At 54.7% G+C, this 16,330-nt stretch overlaps 2 protein-coding genes across 6 annotated transcripts; one reads left to right on the forward strand and one right to left on the reverse strand.

Annotated features, from left to right (window-relative positions):
- Positions 1–17: 17 nt before the first annotated feature.
- MIEN1 (migration and invasion enhancer 1) lies at positions 18–1,438 on the reverse strand. Its single transcript, XM_077853089.1, has 4 exons — positions 1,279–1,438; positions 1,079–1,176; positions 555–631; positions 18–467 (listed from the first exon to the last, which is right to left on the reverse strand). The coding sequence occupies exons 1-4, from the start codon at positions 1,365–1,367 to the stop codon at positions 384–386; spliced, it is 348 nt and encodes a 115-aa protein (XP_077709215.1). The 5' UTR covers positions 1,368–1,438; the 3' UTR covers positions 18–383.
- A 6,333-nt stretch (positions 1,439–7,771) lies between these two features.
- On the forward strand, positions 7,772–16,330 carry GRB7 (growth factor receptor bound protein 7). 5 transcript variants are annotated; one of them, XM_077853085.1, is made up of 15 exons: positions 7,772–7,991; positions 11,942–12,098; positions 12,202–12,355; positions 12,542–12,698; positions 12,826–12,947; positions 13,037–13,114; positions 13,425–13,562; positions 13,903–14,013; positions 14,197–14,295; positions 14,564–14,644; positions 14,745–14,861; positions 15,189–15,243; positions 15,376–15,463; positions 15,569–15,662; positions 15,812–16,330. In XM_077853085.1, exons 2-15 carry the CDS (start codon positions 11,947–11,949, stop codon positions 15,956–15,958), a joined length of 1,593 nt encoding a protein of 530 aa, XP_077709211.1. In that variant the 5' UTR covers positions 7,772–7,991; positions 11,942–11,946; the 3' UTR covers positions 15,959–16,330. The 5 variants fall into 5 exon arrangements, with proteins under 5 accessions (XP_077709211.1, XP_077709213.1, XP_077709210.1 ...); XM_077853084.1 differs by lacking the exon at positions 7,772–7,991 and adding an exon at positions 8,140–8,258; XM_077853086.1 differs by lacking the exon at positions 7,772–7,991 and adding an exon at positions 9,285–9,562.

Genomic DNA, 16,330 nt, shown 5'->3' on the forward strand with positions numbered 1-16,330 from the left:
TACTAGTTTGGCACAGGTGTTTGTAGTGCCACTTTATTGCCAATTGCTGACATTGTCCAGGGCTAGTGGAAGGGAGGTTAGAACCCTGGTGGCGTCTGATCAGTACAGCTGGAGCGGGGAGCAGACTTTCTTGGGCACTGATCCAGGGAAGGGGGTATAAGGCGGCTGTGGAAATGTCCATGGAGGTCTCTCTCTCCCACCCCCAAGACCACAGCAGCTTCTATTCCATCCTGGTACCCAAAGGGACAAAGTGGAGGCCAGAGTCTCTTAGCTTACTGGGACCCAAGTGAGGGGAAAAAGGCAGTGGGGGGCCCTCAGCAGGACCAAAGGGGAGACCAAGGCTTGGGCCCCAGAACAGAGCAGGAACCCAGAATCCCATGTCGTTACAGGATGACGCAGGGAGGACGGCTGTTTGTGATCTTCTCTAGGGGTTCTCCGTTACTGGCTCTTCGGATGGCCTCAATGAGCTAGAGGGCAGATAATGTGGAACGGCATGATCCAACCCTGGCAGGGGCCGGGTGAACCGGGGGCCTCCCGACATTGTACATACTTACATCTTTCTCATAAGGAAAGCCCCCGTTCTCCAGCTTGGAGAACACCAGCTGTCCATTGATTTCGATCTCAAAGGCCCCTGGTATTAAATAAATAAATCCGTGAGTGAACTGTATGCTGAGAAGAGGCGAATCAGGAGAGGCTCTCCTATTCTTCAGACTTCACGCAGGCTCCTTCGTGTCCCCACCGGCCCCACCAGAGACTAGTTCTCTGAGCCATTTCTCAACCCTGACTCGAGGCTAAAGAAACCCCAGGGAGGCGTTACCTGTGTGTACTTTGAACTCAGGCTTCCTAACTCCGGCAAGGGATCCGTCTCCTCCAACCCTACATTTCTGCAGTCTGACCCGTCTTTGCCTACAGGCTTCATCTGTGCCCCCCGTCCCCCCCACCTTTGGAAAGGGGGCCTCGAGTTGGCTGGACATTTTACTATGTGCCGGACACTATAAGACCGCCAATTCCAGGGCTAGAAAAGTGGTAGAGTTGAGATTTTTGAACACTGACTCAGCAGGTGTTCTGCGGGCCTCACCTGTGCCCCCCAGGCGCGACTCGATCTCAATGCCAGGATACTGCTCCTTCACGGCACTCGCCAGCTCCAGGTAGGTCGCCTCAAATCCGCAGGGTTCACTAGGAACAAGATGCTTGGGGGTCTGCTTGGGTTTCGGGGGAGGGGCCTCCCGTGGACCCACCCGGTTCAGTCCAGACACCCCACAGGCTGGAGACGCTCACCAGTACTCCACCACGATGCGCACCCCACTACCCGGCTCAATCTCCCCGGGAGGGGGCGCTTCAGACGTCGGCCCCGGCTCCCCGCTCATTGCTCCGGACTCCGCTTCAGCCGCTGCTTCCGGGTGTGACGCGACGCCGCGAGCACGTGACGGGGCGGGGCCGCGGGAGGGGGCGGGCCGAGCGTTACGTCCGGGCGCCCCCTGCAGGCCACGACTACCGCTGCACTTCTTACTCTGTAGCCAGTTGGAGGGCTCTAGGCTGAGCCGGGCGGTCCGGGCCACCTTACCTGGACTGCGTTCTCAGAGCGCCGGGCTTGCCTCGCACCTCGGGTCCGCTGGATGTCACGGCCTTATATACGCTCGTGAAATATTTTAGGTTGCAAAGCGCCCTCCAGTTTACAAAAGGAAGCGAAAATGATGGGGTAAGCGGATCCAGGGCCTGGGCTTGGCTGATGGTGTGGAATAGTCGCCGTTTCTCGCTAACATGCTGATGGCGTTTTAAACCACCCCGTCGGTCAACACTCAAGTACTTCTGACTCTTCGGTTCCGAAGCTGTAGGCATAACGGGCCAGTGACTGTCTCTCCCCTGCATTCAGGAACCTTAGGCTTTGGGGCTCCCACTCCTCAGGCTCTACACCCCCATCACACTGTTCCTGCACCTCCCCTATCTCATCCTGACCTGCGCTGGCATTATTATCTTTTCCAACTCTGAAGGAGGCTCGCTACCTCTTTCCTCCCTGGAGTTACACCGTCATATCCTAACAGGTCATCTGCGTTACCATTTCTTCGAATCCTGCATTTTTTGGGGGCGCAGTCAGTTCAGCGACTGACTTTCGCTTGCATCTCAGGTGGTGATCTTAGGGTCGTGAAATTGAGCCCTGATGCAGGGCTTTTTTTTTTTTTTTGCCTGATCCAGGGGCCTCTAGAACCTGACTGCACTGCTGGGCTGTCCCCTTTAGGTGAGAAGACCAGACTTCTGTAACCCGTAGCAGCCAGTCATTGGCTATGAGGCCGGAGGGTGTGTAACGTCCCCGGGGAGCTAGCTGTCGTCAGCCAGGGGCAATTTGCAGCAGGGGTGGCCATCTGCTTAAGCATCTGCTTAAGACTCTCTTTCTCCCTCTGCCCCTCCCCACCTTAAGTAAATAATTTTTTATTTTTATTTTTTAAAGGTTTTATTTATTTATTTATTTATTTATTTATTTATTTATTTATTCATGAGAGACACAGAGAGAGAGACAGAGACACAGGCAGACGGAGAAGCAGACTCCATGCAGGGAGCATGATGCAGGACTCAGGATTCCATGGATCCCAGGACTCCAGGATCATGCACTGAGCCATCCAGGCATCCCAATAAATAAATCTTAAAAAAAAAAAAAACAAACAAACCCAAAAGGTACATTTTTAAACAGATTCAGTGATTGATGTGCCACCATCACTACAATCCAGTTACAGAACCTTTCCATGAATTTCTAAAGGTCTCTCCTGCTTGTTTGCAGCCCAGCTCCCAGCTCTAGCCCTAGACAACCATCCATCTGCTTTCTGTCTATAAATTTGCCTTTTCTGGGCATTTCTTATAAATGATATATGGTCTTTTGCTTCTGGCTTTTTTCATTCAGAATAAAGCTTTTGAGGTTCGTCCATGCTGTAGCATGTTCTGGTAGTTTGCTCCTTTTTGTTGCTGAGCAGTATCCCATTGTATAGATATACCACATTTTGTTAATCTAGTCAATACTAGTTGATGGTCATTTGTTTACAGTTTTTAGCTATTTTGAATAAGGCTGCTATGAATGTTCATGTGTCTTTGTATGTACCTGTGTTGTAATTTCTCTAGGAGTAGAATTGCTAGGTTGCATGGTAAGTTTATGTTTAACTTTTTGAGAACTGACCAAACTGTTACTCCAAAATGCCCGTACCATTTTACATTCCCATCAGCAGTATATGAGGATTTGTTTACCCATATCCTTATCAACATTTACTGTCTGTCTCTGATTATAGCTATCTGGTGGGTGTGAGGTGGTATATCATCACCATAGTTTTAATTTGCATTTCTCTAATGACTACTGATGTTGAGCACCTTTTCATATGCTTATTAGCCATCCATCTCTCTTGTTTAGAAAAACATCTATTCAAATCTTTTGCCTTTTTTAAAAGGAGATTTTATTTATTCATTTGACAGAAAGCTAGAGAACACAAGCAGGGGGAGCAACAGAGGGAGAGGGAAAAGCAGGTTCCCCGCTGAGCACGGAAGCTGGAACACCTACGGGCTTGATCCCAGGTCTCTGGGAACATGACCTGAGTCGAGGGCAGAGGCTTAACCAAATGAACCACCCAGGCACCCCTCTTTGCCCATTTTTATTTTATTTTATTATTTTATTTTTTTCTTCGCCCATTTTTAAAAAAAGATTTATATATTTATTTGGGAGAGTGTGGGCACGTGTGAGAGTGTGAACAGGGGGAGGGGCTAAGGATGAGGGAAAGAATCTCAAGCAGACTCCCCACGGAGCACAGAGCCCACCTGGGACTCCATCTCACGACCTTTGTACGTCCCCGGATCATGACCTGAACTGAAGCTAAGAGTCAGCCTCAGCCGCTCAACTGACTGAGCCTCCCAGGCTCCCCATTTTTGCCCATTCTTAATTGGTTTGTTTCTTTATTACTGATTTGTAAGAGTTCTTTATATATTCTGGATACAAAGTCCCTAAGCAGATATATGATTTCCAAATGTTTCCTCCCCATCTTTACCAAGTTTTTTTTTTTTTTCTTTTTTTAAGATTTTATTTATCTATTCATGAGAGACACAGAGAGAGAGAGGCAGAGACACAGACAGAGGGAGAAGCGGGCTCCCTGCAGGGAGCCCGATGTGGGACTGGATCCCAGGACTCCAGGATCAAGCCCTGGGCCAAAGGCAGATGCTCAACCGCTGAGCTACCCAGGGATCCCCTTTAATAAGTTAGTGATGTCTTTTGAAAGTGCAAAAAATTTTAATTTTGATGACATCTAATTTGCTGAATTTTTTTCTTTTGTCACTTGTGCTTTTGCTGTTGTATCCAAGATCTCTGCCTAACTTAGGTCACAAAGATTTTTTTCCCCTTGGTTTCTTCAGAAGTTTTACTTTAGCCTTTACATTTAAGTCTATGATTTATCTTGAGTTAATCTTTGTAGATTGTGTGAGATAAGGATCTAAATTCATCTTCTGGAATGTGGATAGTTGATTGTCTCAGAACCATTTATTGAAAAGACTAATCTTTCTGCCACTGAATTGTCTTGGTATCTCTGTCAAAAATCAATTGACCAGAAATGTCAGGGTTTATATTTGGACTTTTGAATCTATTCCATTGATCTATAAACCTATTTGTTGTTGTTGTTGTTGTTTTCTTTAAAAATTTCAGATATAACATACAGACAATAGAATTGGCCCTCTTGGGATCCCTGGGTGGCGCAGCGGTTTAGCGCCTGCCTTTGGCCCAGGGCGTGATCCTGGAGACCCGGGATCGAATCCCATGTCCGGCTCCCGGTGCATGGAGCCTGCTTCTCCCTCTGCCTGTGTCTCTGCCTCTCTCTCTCACTGTGTGCCTATCATAAATAAATTAAAAAAAAAAAAAAAAAAAAAAAGAATTGGCCCTCTTCAGTGTACCCTTCTGTGAGTCCTACTTAACACACTGTTGTATATCTACCACCATGACAAAGATACAGAACAGCTCTACTACCGTCTCACAAGTCCCTGTGCCCTTTGCTGTTAATTCCTATACTCCTCCCTGCCCCTAGATCTGTTTTTTTTTTTTAATATTTTATTTATTTGAAAGAGAGAGAGAGAGAGAATGAGCAGGGGTGAGGGCCAGAGGGAGAGGGAGAAGCAGGCTCCCCACTGAACAGGGAGCCCCATGCAGGGCTAGATCCCAGGACCCTGGGATCATGACCTGAGCCCAAGGCAGATACTTAATGAACTGAGCCACACAGGTGCTCCTGCTTTCTGTCTTTATAGTTCCACTCCCTTCATTAAAAAAAAAAAAAAAAAAAAAAAGAAAGAAGAAAGAAAGAAAGAAAGAAAGAAAGAAAGAAAGAAAGAAAGAAAGAGAAAAAATATTTTATTTATTTGAGAGAGAGCAGAGAATACAAGCAGGGAGTGGAGGTGGGAGAGGGGCAAAGGGAGAGGAAGAAACAGACTCCTCACTCAGGGGGGTAGTTCCACCCCTTTTAGAAAGCCATATAAATAGAATCCTATAGCACTCAGCCTTCTGAATCTGGCTTCCCTCTCTAACCCTATCCTTTAACATCTAGAGCGATCTTTTCAAAATAGAAATCTGCCTGCTTCTCTGCGCCTCTACTTAAGCCCAGAGAGACACCACAGGGTCTGGCCTCAGCCCATAGTTCCTGCCTGTCTGGACAGACAGGATGGATGGCTCTCAAACCTGGTTTAACCACCTGAGGGCTTGTCAATACCACACATTCCTGTGTCTGGGCCCCAGAGACTTGAGATTCAGTAGGTGGGGAGGGGCCCAGGGATCTGTTTTTTCTACAAGCCTAAGGAGATATGGCAGCAGGTGGTCATAGGCCACACTCAGAAACATGGCTGAGTTCGAAGCACTTGCCTTTCTCCACACCTGCTTGAGTTTGCCAGTGTGGCCTCCTCTCCTTCCTCAACCCCACTCTGCCTCCCTCATGCCATGTCCCCTCCCGCTAAGGGCTTTGGCACTTGTTTCCTCATCATGAAAGGTACCCTCCTCCCCACATTCCCACCCACCCATCTTTACTTTCTCCCTATTCCAGTTTCTCCTCTGCTTGCTCCTCACTTCTACCAAGAAAGCTTTCCCACCTCTCTGGGTGAGTCATTCTCCCAGATACTTGTCACCTGTCATTTCTTATTTTTGTGTGATTTTTTTTTTTTTTCTTTTGAGAGAGAGGAAGGGCAGAAGGGGAGAGAGAATGGGAGAATCTGAAGCAGGCTCCACCACCCAGCAGGGAGCCCAACACAGGGCTTGATCTCACAACCCTGAGATCATGACCTGAGCCAAAATCAAGAGTCCATCACTTAGCTGAGTGAGTCTCCCAGGTGCTCCTCATGGGATTCTTTGATTAACATCAGTCTCCCCAACAGGGCTGCATGAGGATAATGGCAGGGTCGGTTTTTCCTGCTCTTCACTATTTCTCTAGTACCAAGCATGGGGCTGGCATATAGTAGGTACTTAACAAATATTATTGAATGAAAGAAGGAATAATTGAGTGTATTGTCTCCTGTGCTTTGTAGAAGCTGCTCCTTGGCCCAAGTGACCTCACCCCCTTCCCACTTTTTTTTTTAAGATTTTATTTATTTATTTATTTATTTATTTATTTATTTATTTATTTATTTATTTTTTATGATAGTCACACAGAGAGAGAGAGAGAGAGAGAGGCAGAGACATAGGCAGAGGGAGAAGCAGGCTCCATGCACCGGGAGCCCGACGTGGGATTCGATCCCTGGTCTCCAGGATCGCGCCCTGGGCCAAAGGCAGGCGCCAAACCGCTGCGCCACCCAGGGATCCCCTTTATTTATTTATTATGAGACACATACACACACAGAGGCAGAGACACAGGCAGAGGGAGAAGCAGACTCCATGCAGGGAGCCCAATGTGGGACTCGATCCAGGGACTCCAGGATCACTCCCTGAGCCGAAGGCAGGCACTGAACCGCTGAGCCACCTAGCTGTCCCCCCTCTCCCACTTCTTTGCTTGGTCCACTCATACTGTTTTTTCGAGGAAAACCCCCATTTGGAGAAAGTGGAGGCTAAAGCCACTCCCAGACCTCTTATCACCCTGAAGACTGTTTGTTTACCCACCTGTCACCCACTTCAGGTTGGGAGGTGGCCACTGCCTTGGATCTCTGGCCTTCCAGGCTTGACCCTTGGGTTTGCCTAATGTTGAAGCAGAGAGCTAAAGTGATCGCTCAAAGGGGAGTCTTCTGGCACCTGGCCAGATCTTTCCCCAGATCACTCCTCTCACCATAAGACTCTGCCGAACCCCTTCGATTTCAGATGAAGCTGAGACCCCTGGACTTTGCAAAGATCAGCAATCATACTCTGGGTGCCTCTGAGGGCCAGGGTGCAAGCTGGGTGGTAGCACTGTGGCTGGCAGTCAAGGGGCAGACCCTGTTGCTGGACACCCTTCTGGCTGGCTTCCCTCTTTTGCTGAGTGTTCCTTGCCCCATCAGGTGGGATCTAGAGTCGCAAGCAGCCCCCCTCATGTGGCCTACGAGCAGACCCCATTTGGTGAGGAGCATGAGGAAGGGTGAGCGCCGTATCCCCTCACCTTCCAGCTCCCAGTCCCTCCCTCCCACGTCACGAGGGCTCTAGATCTTTGCTCTTGAGGCTTCTCAGCTCCGCTGTCTTCCCTGCCTCTCCCCTGGCACCTGCTACCGGGCTGAGAAGGGCAAAAACAATCCCAGCCAGCGTCGAGTGTCAGGGAGTCCCCGCCCCTCCTCATAGGGTTCCTCCTCCCTAGCTTCTCCCCCAGGCCCCGCCCCCACCTGCCCAAGATAATTTTAGTCTCCTTGGGCCAGGAGCCTGGACACACAGGGCTCTCCCTCCCCCAACCCTCACTTCTACTCCAAAGTCGGGACACCCTCCTAGCACCTGTAGAGAAGAGGGAGTGGATTTGAAATCAAGCCCAGGTATCTGGGGTCCCTAGACAGAACCAGACTTCGGACCCCGTGTCCTGCTACTCCTCCTGGGGCTCCTCCAGGTAAGGTGACCAAGATCGGTCCCAGCCGACAGCCTGCCCCCACCCCCAGCCGCAACAGGGCCCCAGGCTGTGCCCGTGTCAGGGCCAGGGGCTGGCAGGTCGCCCAGGTGGGCGGACGGGCGGCCGCCTGGCTCCCCCTCCTGTCCCCCCCCCCCCAGTGATGTCAGGCCAAGGGCGGGCGCAGGAGGGGGACAGGTAGTTAAGGGCCTGGCGTCTCCCTCCCTAAACCAGTGGCCCCAGCCAAGTGTTCCTACGTCCAGGGTCCAGGTAAGGACCCAAGAGGGGCACTTCATCTTGAGGGTGGGGGGCAGCGGCAGGTCCCGGAGTCACTATGGAAAGATCCCGCCTCCTGCTGTGTTACTCTGGCCGCCTCGCTTCCTTTCTCCAGTCTCCCACATCCCGCCCCTACCTCACCATCTGCCTGTCTCTCCCTGTTTTCATTCCCTGTTCTCATTTCCTCCCCTTTGCCGGCCTCCCTCTGGCCCCCGGACAAAAAGCAGCTGATGGGGATGGGGAGGGAAGATCCGATCCTCTCCTCCGGGAGACGCCGCTTTCCCGCTGAAATTAGCCCCTCCCCACCTGCCCGGGAGGAGAGCGAGGAGCGGGGGCCGGAGCCCGAGGGCTGCCCCGAGTCATTCCTTGCTCAGCCTCCTGTTACCCGTTTCCCAAGGCTCCCAAGACTGCCGTCTCCGCGGGGGTGGGAGGGTGGGGGTGGGGGCGCCCCCAGTGAGGAGGGCAGCAGAGGAGAGGCATCCATCCTCTAAACTGCTAGAGCTCGGCCTCGGGATTGTTTGCCGGCTCAAAGCACCGGGTCCCGCCCTAGGAAGGGAAGGTGGGGGCGGGGCAGGCCCGGGGGTCCCTCCTGGCGTCGGGATGAGGCTCGGAGGCTCGGAGGCTGGGGGGCCGCAGCGCCGGGGGGCCTAGGAAGGTGTGTGTGCGCGTGTGGGGGCGGGGGGCAGTGTTTGGAGAAAGCCCCGAGTCTCGGTCTCCCCGACACCCGAAGGGGATGGAGAATGCACCTGTCCGCCCTTGGCGGGCCTCCACCCCCCCCCCGCCAAGAATGGCCCCTCTGGGTGGGCGCGTCCTGGACTCTGCTCCCCCTCTCCCGCCCCCGGTCCTGCTGGGGAGCCCTCCGTGAAGGCAAGCGCCTGTAATGATTAACTCCGCAGACACAATCTAGCATTCTTCCCAAATTAAACTTTAAGAAAGCTCACCCCCCCTCCTTTTCCCATTGGGTGTTTTTTCCCCCCAGAGTGAGGGAGTGGGCGGGGCCTCGGGCCTGGGCCCTCCCCTCGGCTCCGGGTCACCTGGGGGTTTCCCGCCTCCTCGCTTGGGCCCTCCGGCACCCTCAGAACCCCGAAGGCTGAGCCCTCCCTCCCCATATACATCCCGCCGGGGGCGGGGCGTGGAGTGCTGGGCCACGCGGGGGCTTCCCGCCACCTGCTGGTCCCCAGCCCAGGCCTCGGCCGCGCTGGCCCCTCCCCCTCCTGGTGGCCTTGTTTTCTCTGGGCCCTAATACTGGGCCCTGCCACCCGCCCTTGGGGCCCGCCAGGTGGGGCAGGATTCAGGAAGTAAACAAGGAGACTGCAGGCTGGGAGGGCGGGCCGGAGGGTGGGGCCGCAGCCGCGGGGCAGGAGAGGCCGTTGGGGAAGCCTCTGTTTGGAGTTGTAGTTGGGGGGGCTGATAGATTTGGGGGGTCGGTTTCTTCAGCAGAAGCCGCTGGGCCTAGGGCCGCAGTTTGAATGGTTCAGGTCTCTTGGGAGGGGGTTCCCGACCACAGCTAGGATCTGGTTCTCTTCCCATCCCATCTATTTGGTGCTGACCGCCCCATTCTCTTGCCTTAGAAGGGTCTGGAGGGCAAGGTGGAGGGATCAGGAGGCCAAACCCAAGTCTTCAGTGGCCCTCCAGCTCTCTAAGGCCAGACTCCCATCCAATGCTGATTTAAATCTACTCCGGTCACCCTGCCCAAACACTGCCCCGATTCCTCTTCCTTCTGGGATGGAGTGGGACCCTACTTTGGTCTCTGGCTTCCCTGCAGCCTCCCCCCGCCAACCCCCAGTCTTCCTGGAGTGAAGTCATCAGGACTAGTTGCCAGAGGAGAGATGGGATGGGAGTGGGGACATTGTGGCTTGTCGATATTCTGGTGTCTGTTGACGCTCACTGGTGGATGTGTCTTGCCCTTCCCCAAAGGACCCTGAGCGCCCTCCCTGCCACTCCCTCCTGGCCTTTCCTTGTCTGCCTGTCTGTGTCTGTCCTCTCAGGTGTCTTGCTCCTCCTGTACCTGTAGTACCCCTCTGGCCAGGACACCGCAGAGTGTGTTAGGACCCTCATCCCCCAGGGTTGATATAGATGAGTCTTCTGGGCCCCCTGAGTCCTGGGTGCCAGGGGTGGGGCAACGCAGCAGCAGAATGAAAACCTGGTAGGCCCCAGACGGGATAGGGAGCACTGCGCGGTTTCTTTGGGTGAGTGAGGGCATCACTGGGAGGTCGGCTCTAATCCAGATGGGCCTTTGAATCCTAGCCAGGCCTTTTTCTCTCCTTGGGAGAGGGGGCTCCTGGGCTGGGTGGAGACTGAGGGACCCCAGGGCAGGTTGCAGGTCCCACCCAGACTGGAGGCGGGCCAAGGGTGGGGAGGAGAAGATGATGTCAGAGGAGCTGCGGGCCCCACATCTCCACCCCCCCCCCACCTGTCCCTGCCCTGAGCCTCCCCCATTCCTCCCAGGCTGTCAAGGTTGGGGGCGGGAGGGGCCGGAGGTGGGTTGAGGCAGGGCTGTTTGTGTTTCTCCTAAGCCAGGAAGTCGTGCAGATGAGTCAAGGTTGAATAGAGAGCCCCAGGCAGTGCTGTCCCGCCCCACCCTGACTCACCTGTCCCCCAGATCCCCTCACTTAAGGGTCAGGGGCCTGCTCCATTGCCAGGTGCTGCAGGCTGCCTCAAGGCACTGGCCTAGGTCTCAGGTTCTCCCAGGTCCTCCCAGGTTCTAGCCCTGCCAGAGGGGTCTGTGCTGCCTCTGTCCCCAGTGGGCATCTTTGCCTCTGCTCTCCTGTCCTCACTTGCCCTCCTCTGCAGCACCTGTGGGTGCTAGGACGTGGGTGAGACTCTGGCCCTGCCCGGGAGTGCTGGGTGGCTCCAGACCAGTGGGTGGACAAAACAGGTGCGCTTCATTGGCACAGAGGCCAGTGCAGAGAGGGAGCCCTTCAGTCTGAAGGTGGAAAATCCAGGAAGGCTGCTCAGAGGAGGTGACTTTGGCATTGGGGCTTCAGGAAAGTTGGGCAGGAGGAGGAGTCTGGAGAGGGCACGCAAGGTTTAGGGGCTGCTGGGGCAAGGGTCCCCAGGCTAGTCCTGTCTGAGTCTGCCTCCTGCCCTCCTGGTTCCTGTCCTTTTCCACCTCCTTCTCCCCTTCTGGCCATCACTCAGCACTTGGGCAGGCGTTGCCACAACAGGCTCTGGCAACTAGATCTGGCAACAAAGCACTGGAAAAACCCGGGGCAAAGCCCAGAGGAGTGAGTGTCCCATGCTCGGGGCAAGCTCAGAGACAGAGTCAGCCTCGACCGTATGTGGGTCATGGAGTCTGTTGCTGCTGCCCAGCTGGTGTGTGCGGGGGTACCCTCTTAGCTTTTCCCCTGAGCAATGTGGGGCCAACAGAAGAGCATTAGATTTGGAGTCAAAACAACAAAGTTCCATCAAAGTTCCACTCATTGACTCACCTGTGATGGGGGCAAGGATGCTTCCTTCTTAGGGACTTGATGTCCCCTTCTTGTAAATGGGCTCATGCTACCCTTCCCCAAAGGTTCCAGGGAAACTCCAGTTAGAGGGGGAGCAGTAAGGTGCCGTGTCAACTCGGAGGGGTACCTTGACAGCAGTGTGAAGTCTGGAGGTCTGGGTCCACTTGGCCCTTCTCTGCAGGACAAGGGCACACGAGCAGCTGCTTTCAGTCACCTCTTCTCCCTTAGATGTTATGGAGCTGGGTCTGTCTCCACCTCATCTCAGCAGCTCCCCAGAAGACCTGTACTTGGCTCCTGGGACCCCTCCTGGGACTCCCCCACCTCCCGATGCTCCTCTGCCTGGGGAAGTGAAGAGGTCCCAGCCTCTGCCCATTCCGACCAGCAGGTACAATGGGGTGATGGAGCTGAGAAGGGGCTGGTAGGGGGGGGGGCAGTCAGTGTTGGGTAAGTCAACAAATTCTCTCCCCATCCCCCACCTCGGGCCACAGGAATCTTCTTCGAGAGGAAGAGCTGCGGTCAACCTCTCTGCCTTCCATCCCCAACCCCTTCCCTGAGCTCTGCAGTCCTCCTTCACAGACCCCCATTCTTGGGGGGTCCTCTGGTGCAAGGGGGCTGCTCCCTCGAGATGCCAGCTGCCCCCATGTGAGTTGTCTTGGGAGAGAGAAGGCAGGGATATGGGGGTGCTATGGGACTGAGGCGGGTAGGGTGCCCCCTCCCTGGAGGGGGGAGGGAAATTCAGTCAGGAGTCCCTGAGGATATAGCAGGCAGGGGAAGGGAAATAACCCCCCTTCACCCTTCCTCAAGTCACCTGCAATTCCTGGGGTGCAGGTAGTAAAGGTGTACAGTGAAGATGGGGCCTGCAGGTCTGTGGAGGTGGCGGCAGGTGCTACAGCCCGCTACGTGTGTGAAATGCTGGTGCAGAGAGCTCATGCCCTGAGTGATGAAAACTGGGGGCTGGTGGAGTGCCACCCCCATCTAGCACTAGGTGAGTTGGGGTGCCAGGGGCTGTCTCGGGCAGGGAGGCAATGCTTCACACTTTGGGCTAGGCAGGTAGCCCCCCTGGGAGGCCTGTCTGGTGTCCGCTGACCACTGCTTTCGGCCCTTGACTCCAGAGCGGGGCTTGGAGGACCATGAGTCCGTGGTGGAAGTGCAGGCTGCCTGGCCCATTGGGGGAGACAGCCGCTTTGTCTTCCGGAAGAACTTCGCTAAGTACGAACTGTTCAAGAGCTCTCCGGTGAGTGTGTGTGAAGGGCGTCTGGGCACTGGGACACCCGGGCCCCCAGCCTGGGCCCATCGTCCCTGATTCCTGACTCTTCCCCCCAGCACTCCCTGTTCCCAGAAAAGATGGTCTCCAGCTGTGTGGACGCACACACAGGCCTATCCCACGAAGACCTTATCCAGGTAAAGGGACACCCCCATTCCATGGCATATTCATGATTCCCCAGGATCGCCTATTGCTTTTTTGGTCCTCAAGCATTGTGCCTCCCTCTATGTGGTGGGGAGCCTCGCACAGTCCCAGGTGACTGGACAAGTCCCTCCTTCCTGGCTGAGTGTCAGTTTCTTGGTCTGTGAAATGGAACAATAAATGCATGTGGAGCACCTTCTCTTCTGAAGCTGTGTGTGTGTGTGTGTGTGTGTGTGTGTGTGTGTGTGTGTCTCCCTTGTCTCCCTCTTGGCCTCTCACCCTCTTCCTGCTCTCTTCTGGCCTCAGAACTTCCTGAATGCAGGCAGCTTCCCAGAGATCCAGGGCTTCCTGCAGCTTCGAGGGTCAGGACGGAAGCTTTGGAAACGCTTCTTCTGCTTCCTGCGCCGGTCTGGCCTCTATTACTCCACCAAGGGCACCTCCAAGGTGAGGTCTTGAGGGTTGACAGCCTCTGCCCCTAGGATATCCCCTTCCCGGTCCTTCTAGGAGTTATCTGTTGTCTCTTCCCTGTTGGAACTCCTGGATCTTTCTCCCCTTGGGACCTGAGACCCTCAGCTGCTCCTCTTTCCCTCCTGACTCACCTACCCCAGGAAGGTAGTGGGAAAGGCAGGTGGAACTGAATCTGAGTCCTGGCTCTACTTCTATTTGCTGTGTGACCTGGGGCACTTATCTGCTCCTCTCTGAAATCTCCTCACCTGGCTTATGGGGACAATAGTAAGGGAATAGGGTCTGCCTGTAACAAGTCCTGCCTACTTGTGCCACATAGGACCCGAGGCACCTGCAGTATGTAGCAGACGTGAATGAGTCCAATGTGTATGTGGTGACCGAGGGCCGCAAGCTCTATGGGATGCCCACAGACTTCGGCTTCTGTATCAAGGTAAAGACCATGGCTGGGCCTGGGAGGGAATGGCAGGTACTCAGGGCCCAGGATCCTACCTAGGGCTTCTGATCTCCATCTGGGATACCCAGACTCCTCTCCCTGCACCTTGCCCTGCCCCACAGAGGCAGGCACCTGGTCCTAATGGAAGATATGGGACCAGCCGGTTTCCTCTCCCTACAGCCGAACAAGCTTCGAAACGGCCATAAGGGGCTGCGGGTCTTCTGCAGCGAGGATGAGCAGAGCCGCACCTGCTGGTTAGCAGCATTCCGCCTCTTCAAGGTGGGACTCTGGGAGGGGCATGGGGGGCTGGCCCCACCCCCTGGGCCCTCTGGCATGAAGGAGGAATTATGAGTCTCCTCTCAGGAATGAGGGGGTATTGTAGCCTTGCTCTCTCAGTATGCCTGGTCCAAGGCCAGAGTCCTGACTTTGGCTCCAGAAAGCTCCTTATCCAAGGCAGAGATACAGTCTTGGTCTTGGGAAGTTCTGGCATATGGGGGTTTCACAGCAGTTGCTCGACCTCAGGCTCTCTTTCTCCCTCCACCTGCAGTATGGGGCGCAGCTGTATAAGAATTATCAGCAGGCACAGTCTCGCCACCTGCGTCCATCCTGTGTGGGCTCTCCACCTTTGGTAAGTGCACAGGGGCAGTAGCTGGGAGTGGGCACCCAGGCCCCATCCTGGGGATACATGGGCCCTGTTCTGACTCCTCCCCATCCTATGCCATCTACAGAGGAGTGTCTCTGATAACACCCTGGTGGCCATGGACTTCTCTGGCCATGCTGGGCGTGTCATTGAGAACCCCCGGGAAGCTCTGAGTGCAGCTCTGGAGGAGGCCCAGGCCTGGAGGGTGAGGGGCCTGCACCCATCTGCATGTTTGTACGGGGGAACTCCTCTCCATGTGCTTTGAAGGGGTGGGGGCTGAGGAAGAGGGAGAGAGAGAATCTTAGGCTCCCAGCCTGGGGCTCGATCTCATGACCTGAGCCGAAATCAAGAGTCAGATGCTTAACTTGCTGAGCCCCCCAGGTGTGCCTCTCCAAGATGTGGGTTTCCATGGTATGGGAGAAAGAGAGGAGTAAGGCAGTTCCCCAGGTGTGGAAAGGGGCTCTATATTCTTGAGGTGCCAGGTAGCCCTCCAGTCATGTCCTGATCCCCTGTGTTCCCCATTGTTCTACAGAAGAACCATCGTCTCAGCCTGCCCACCCCAGGCTCTGGTACGAGCCTTAGTGCAGGTAGGTGAGCACCCAGCATCTCCAGGGGTGGGGGCTGCCATGGCTTCTCTGAGCATTCCTGGTAGAGGTCGCTAGTATGGGGGGGGGGTCTCCTCCCCAGAGTGACCACCCTTCTGCCTCCCCCAATTCCAGCCATCCACCGCACCCAACCCTGGTTCCATGGACGCATTTCTCGAGAGGAGAGCCAGCGGCTCATCGGGCAGCAGGGCCTGGTGGACGGGTAAGGGGCCGGGCTGAGCAGGCCAACAGATCCAGAGATAGGAGACACCCTGTGTCAAGGTGGCAGCTGTGTGTCCTCGGGTAATGTTGCCCTGTCTCCCGGCAGCCTGTTCCTGGTCCGAGAGAGTCAAAGGAACCCACAGGGCTTTGTCCTCTCTTTGTGCCACCTGCAGAAGGTCAAGCATTATCTTATTCTCCCGGTGAGTAATCCCTGTCCTCCTCATCAAGAAGCTCTCCAGCCCCCACTGTGTCTGGGGTCTCTTGCTCTCTCTTTTGTCCCTGCATGACCATTGGGGACCTCAGTCCTCCGGCCTCTTCCTGACCTTCCATCCCCTGTGGCTCCCCCCAGAGTGAGGAGGAGGGCCGCCTGTACTTCAGCATGGATGATGGCCAGACTCGCTTCACGGACCTGTTGCAGCTCGTGGAGTTCCACCAGCTGAACCGGGGCATCCTGCCGTGTTTGCTACGCCACTGCTGTACTCGTGTGGCCCTCTGACGGCATGTGTCTCAGCCCGTTCCAGGCTGGCCACTGGTCCCTGTGCTCATAAAGTGGACTTGGAGGGTACAGAAGGTACGGACAGGCCCATGAATAACTGGAGGGCAACTCTACTCCAGAGAGTTTTCTACTCAATCCTTTGCCTCCCTCAGGCAGAAAGTGCTCCCCCACCCCCAATCTCTCTCCTTAAGAAAAAGTACTTGGGGTGGCCCTCCCCTCCATGGAGCTCCTGGGCACTGCTCTGGGGCAGGGCATTATGGGAGTAATGGGGGCAGCCCAGGTGGTCTTAAGCCCCACACTTTGTACAGACTGAGAGGCCAGTTGATCTGCTCTGTTTTATACTCGTTACAATAAAGACTATTTTTTGATACA

This window comes from Canis aureus, chromosome 16, assembly GCF_053574225.1.
Source record: "Canis aureus isolate CA01 chromosome 16, VMU_Caureus_v.1.0, whole genome shotgun sequence".
Classification (NCBI taxonomy): Eukaryota; Metazoa; Chordata; class Mammalia; order Carnivora; family Canidae; genus Canis; species Canis aureus.

Bases quoted from the DNA above. Each gene is read 5' to 3' on its own strand.
- MIEN1 (XM_077853089.1), bottom strand. From the start codon at position 1,367: ATGAGCGGGGAGCCGGGGCCGACGTCTGAAGCGCCCCCTCCCGGGGAG. The intron at 632-1,078 runs GTGAGGCCCGCA...ATTTAATACCAG, and splicing joins GTCGCGCCTGGGGGGCACAG to GGGCCTTTGAGATCGAAATC. The intron at 468-554 runs GTAAGTATGTAC...TCTGCCCTCTAG, and splicing joins GCTTTCCTTATGAGAAAGAT to CTCATTGAGGCCATCCGAAG.
- GRB7 (XM_077853085.1), top strand. From the start codon at position 11,947: ATGGAGCTGGGTCTGTCTCCACCTCATCTCAGCAGCTCCCCAGAAGAC. The intron at 15,464-15,568 runs GTAAGGGGCCGG...GTCTCCCGGCAG, and splicing joins CAGCAGGGCCTGGTGGACGG to CCTGTTCCTGGTCCGAGAGA. The intron at 15,663-15,811 runs GTGAGTAATCCC...GGCTCCCCCCAG, and splicing joins AGCATTATCTTATTCTCCCG to AGTGAGGAGGAGGGCCGCCT.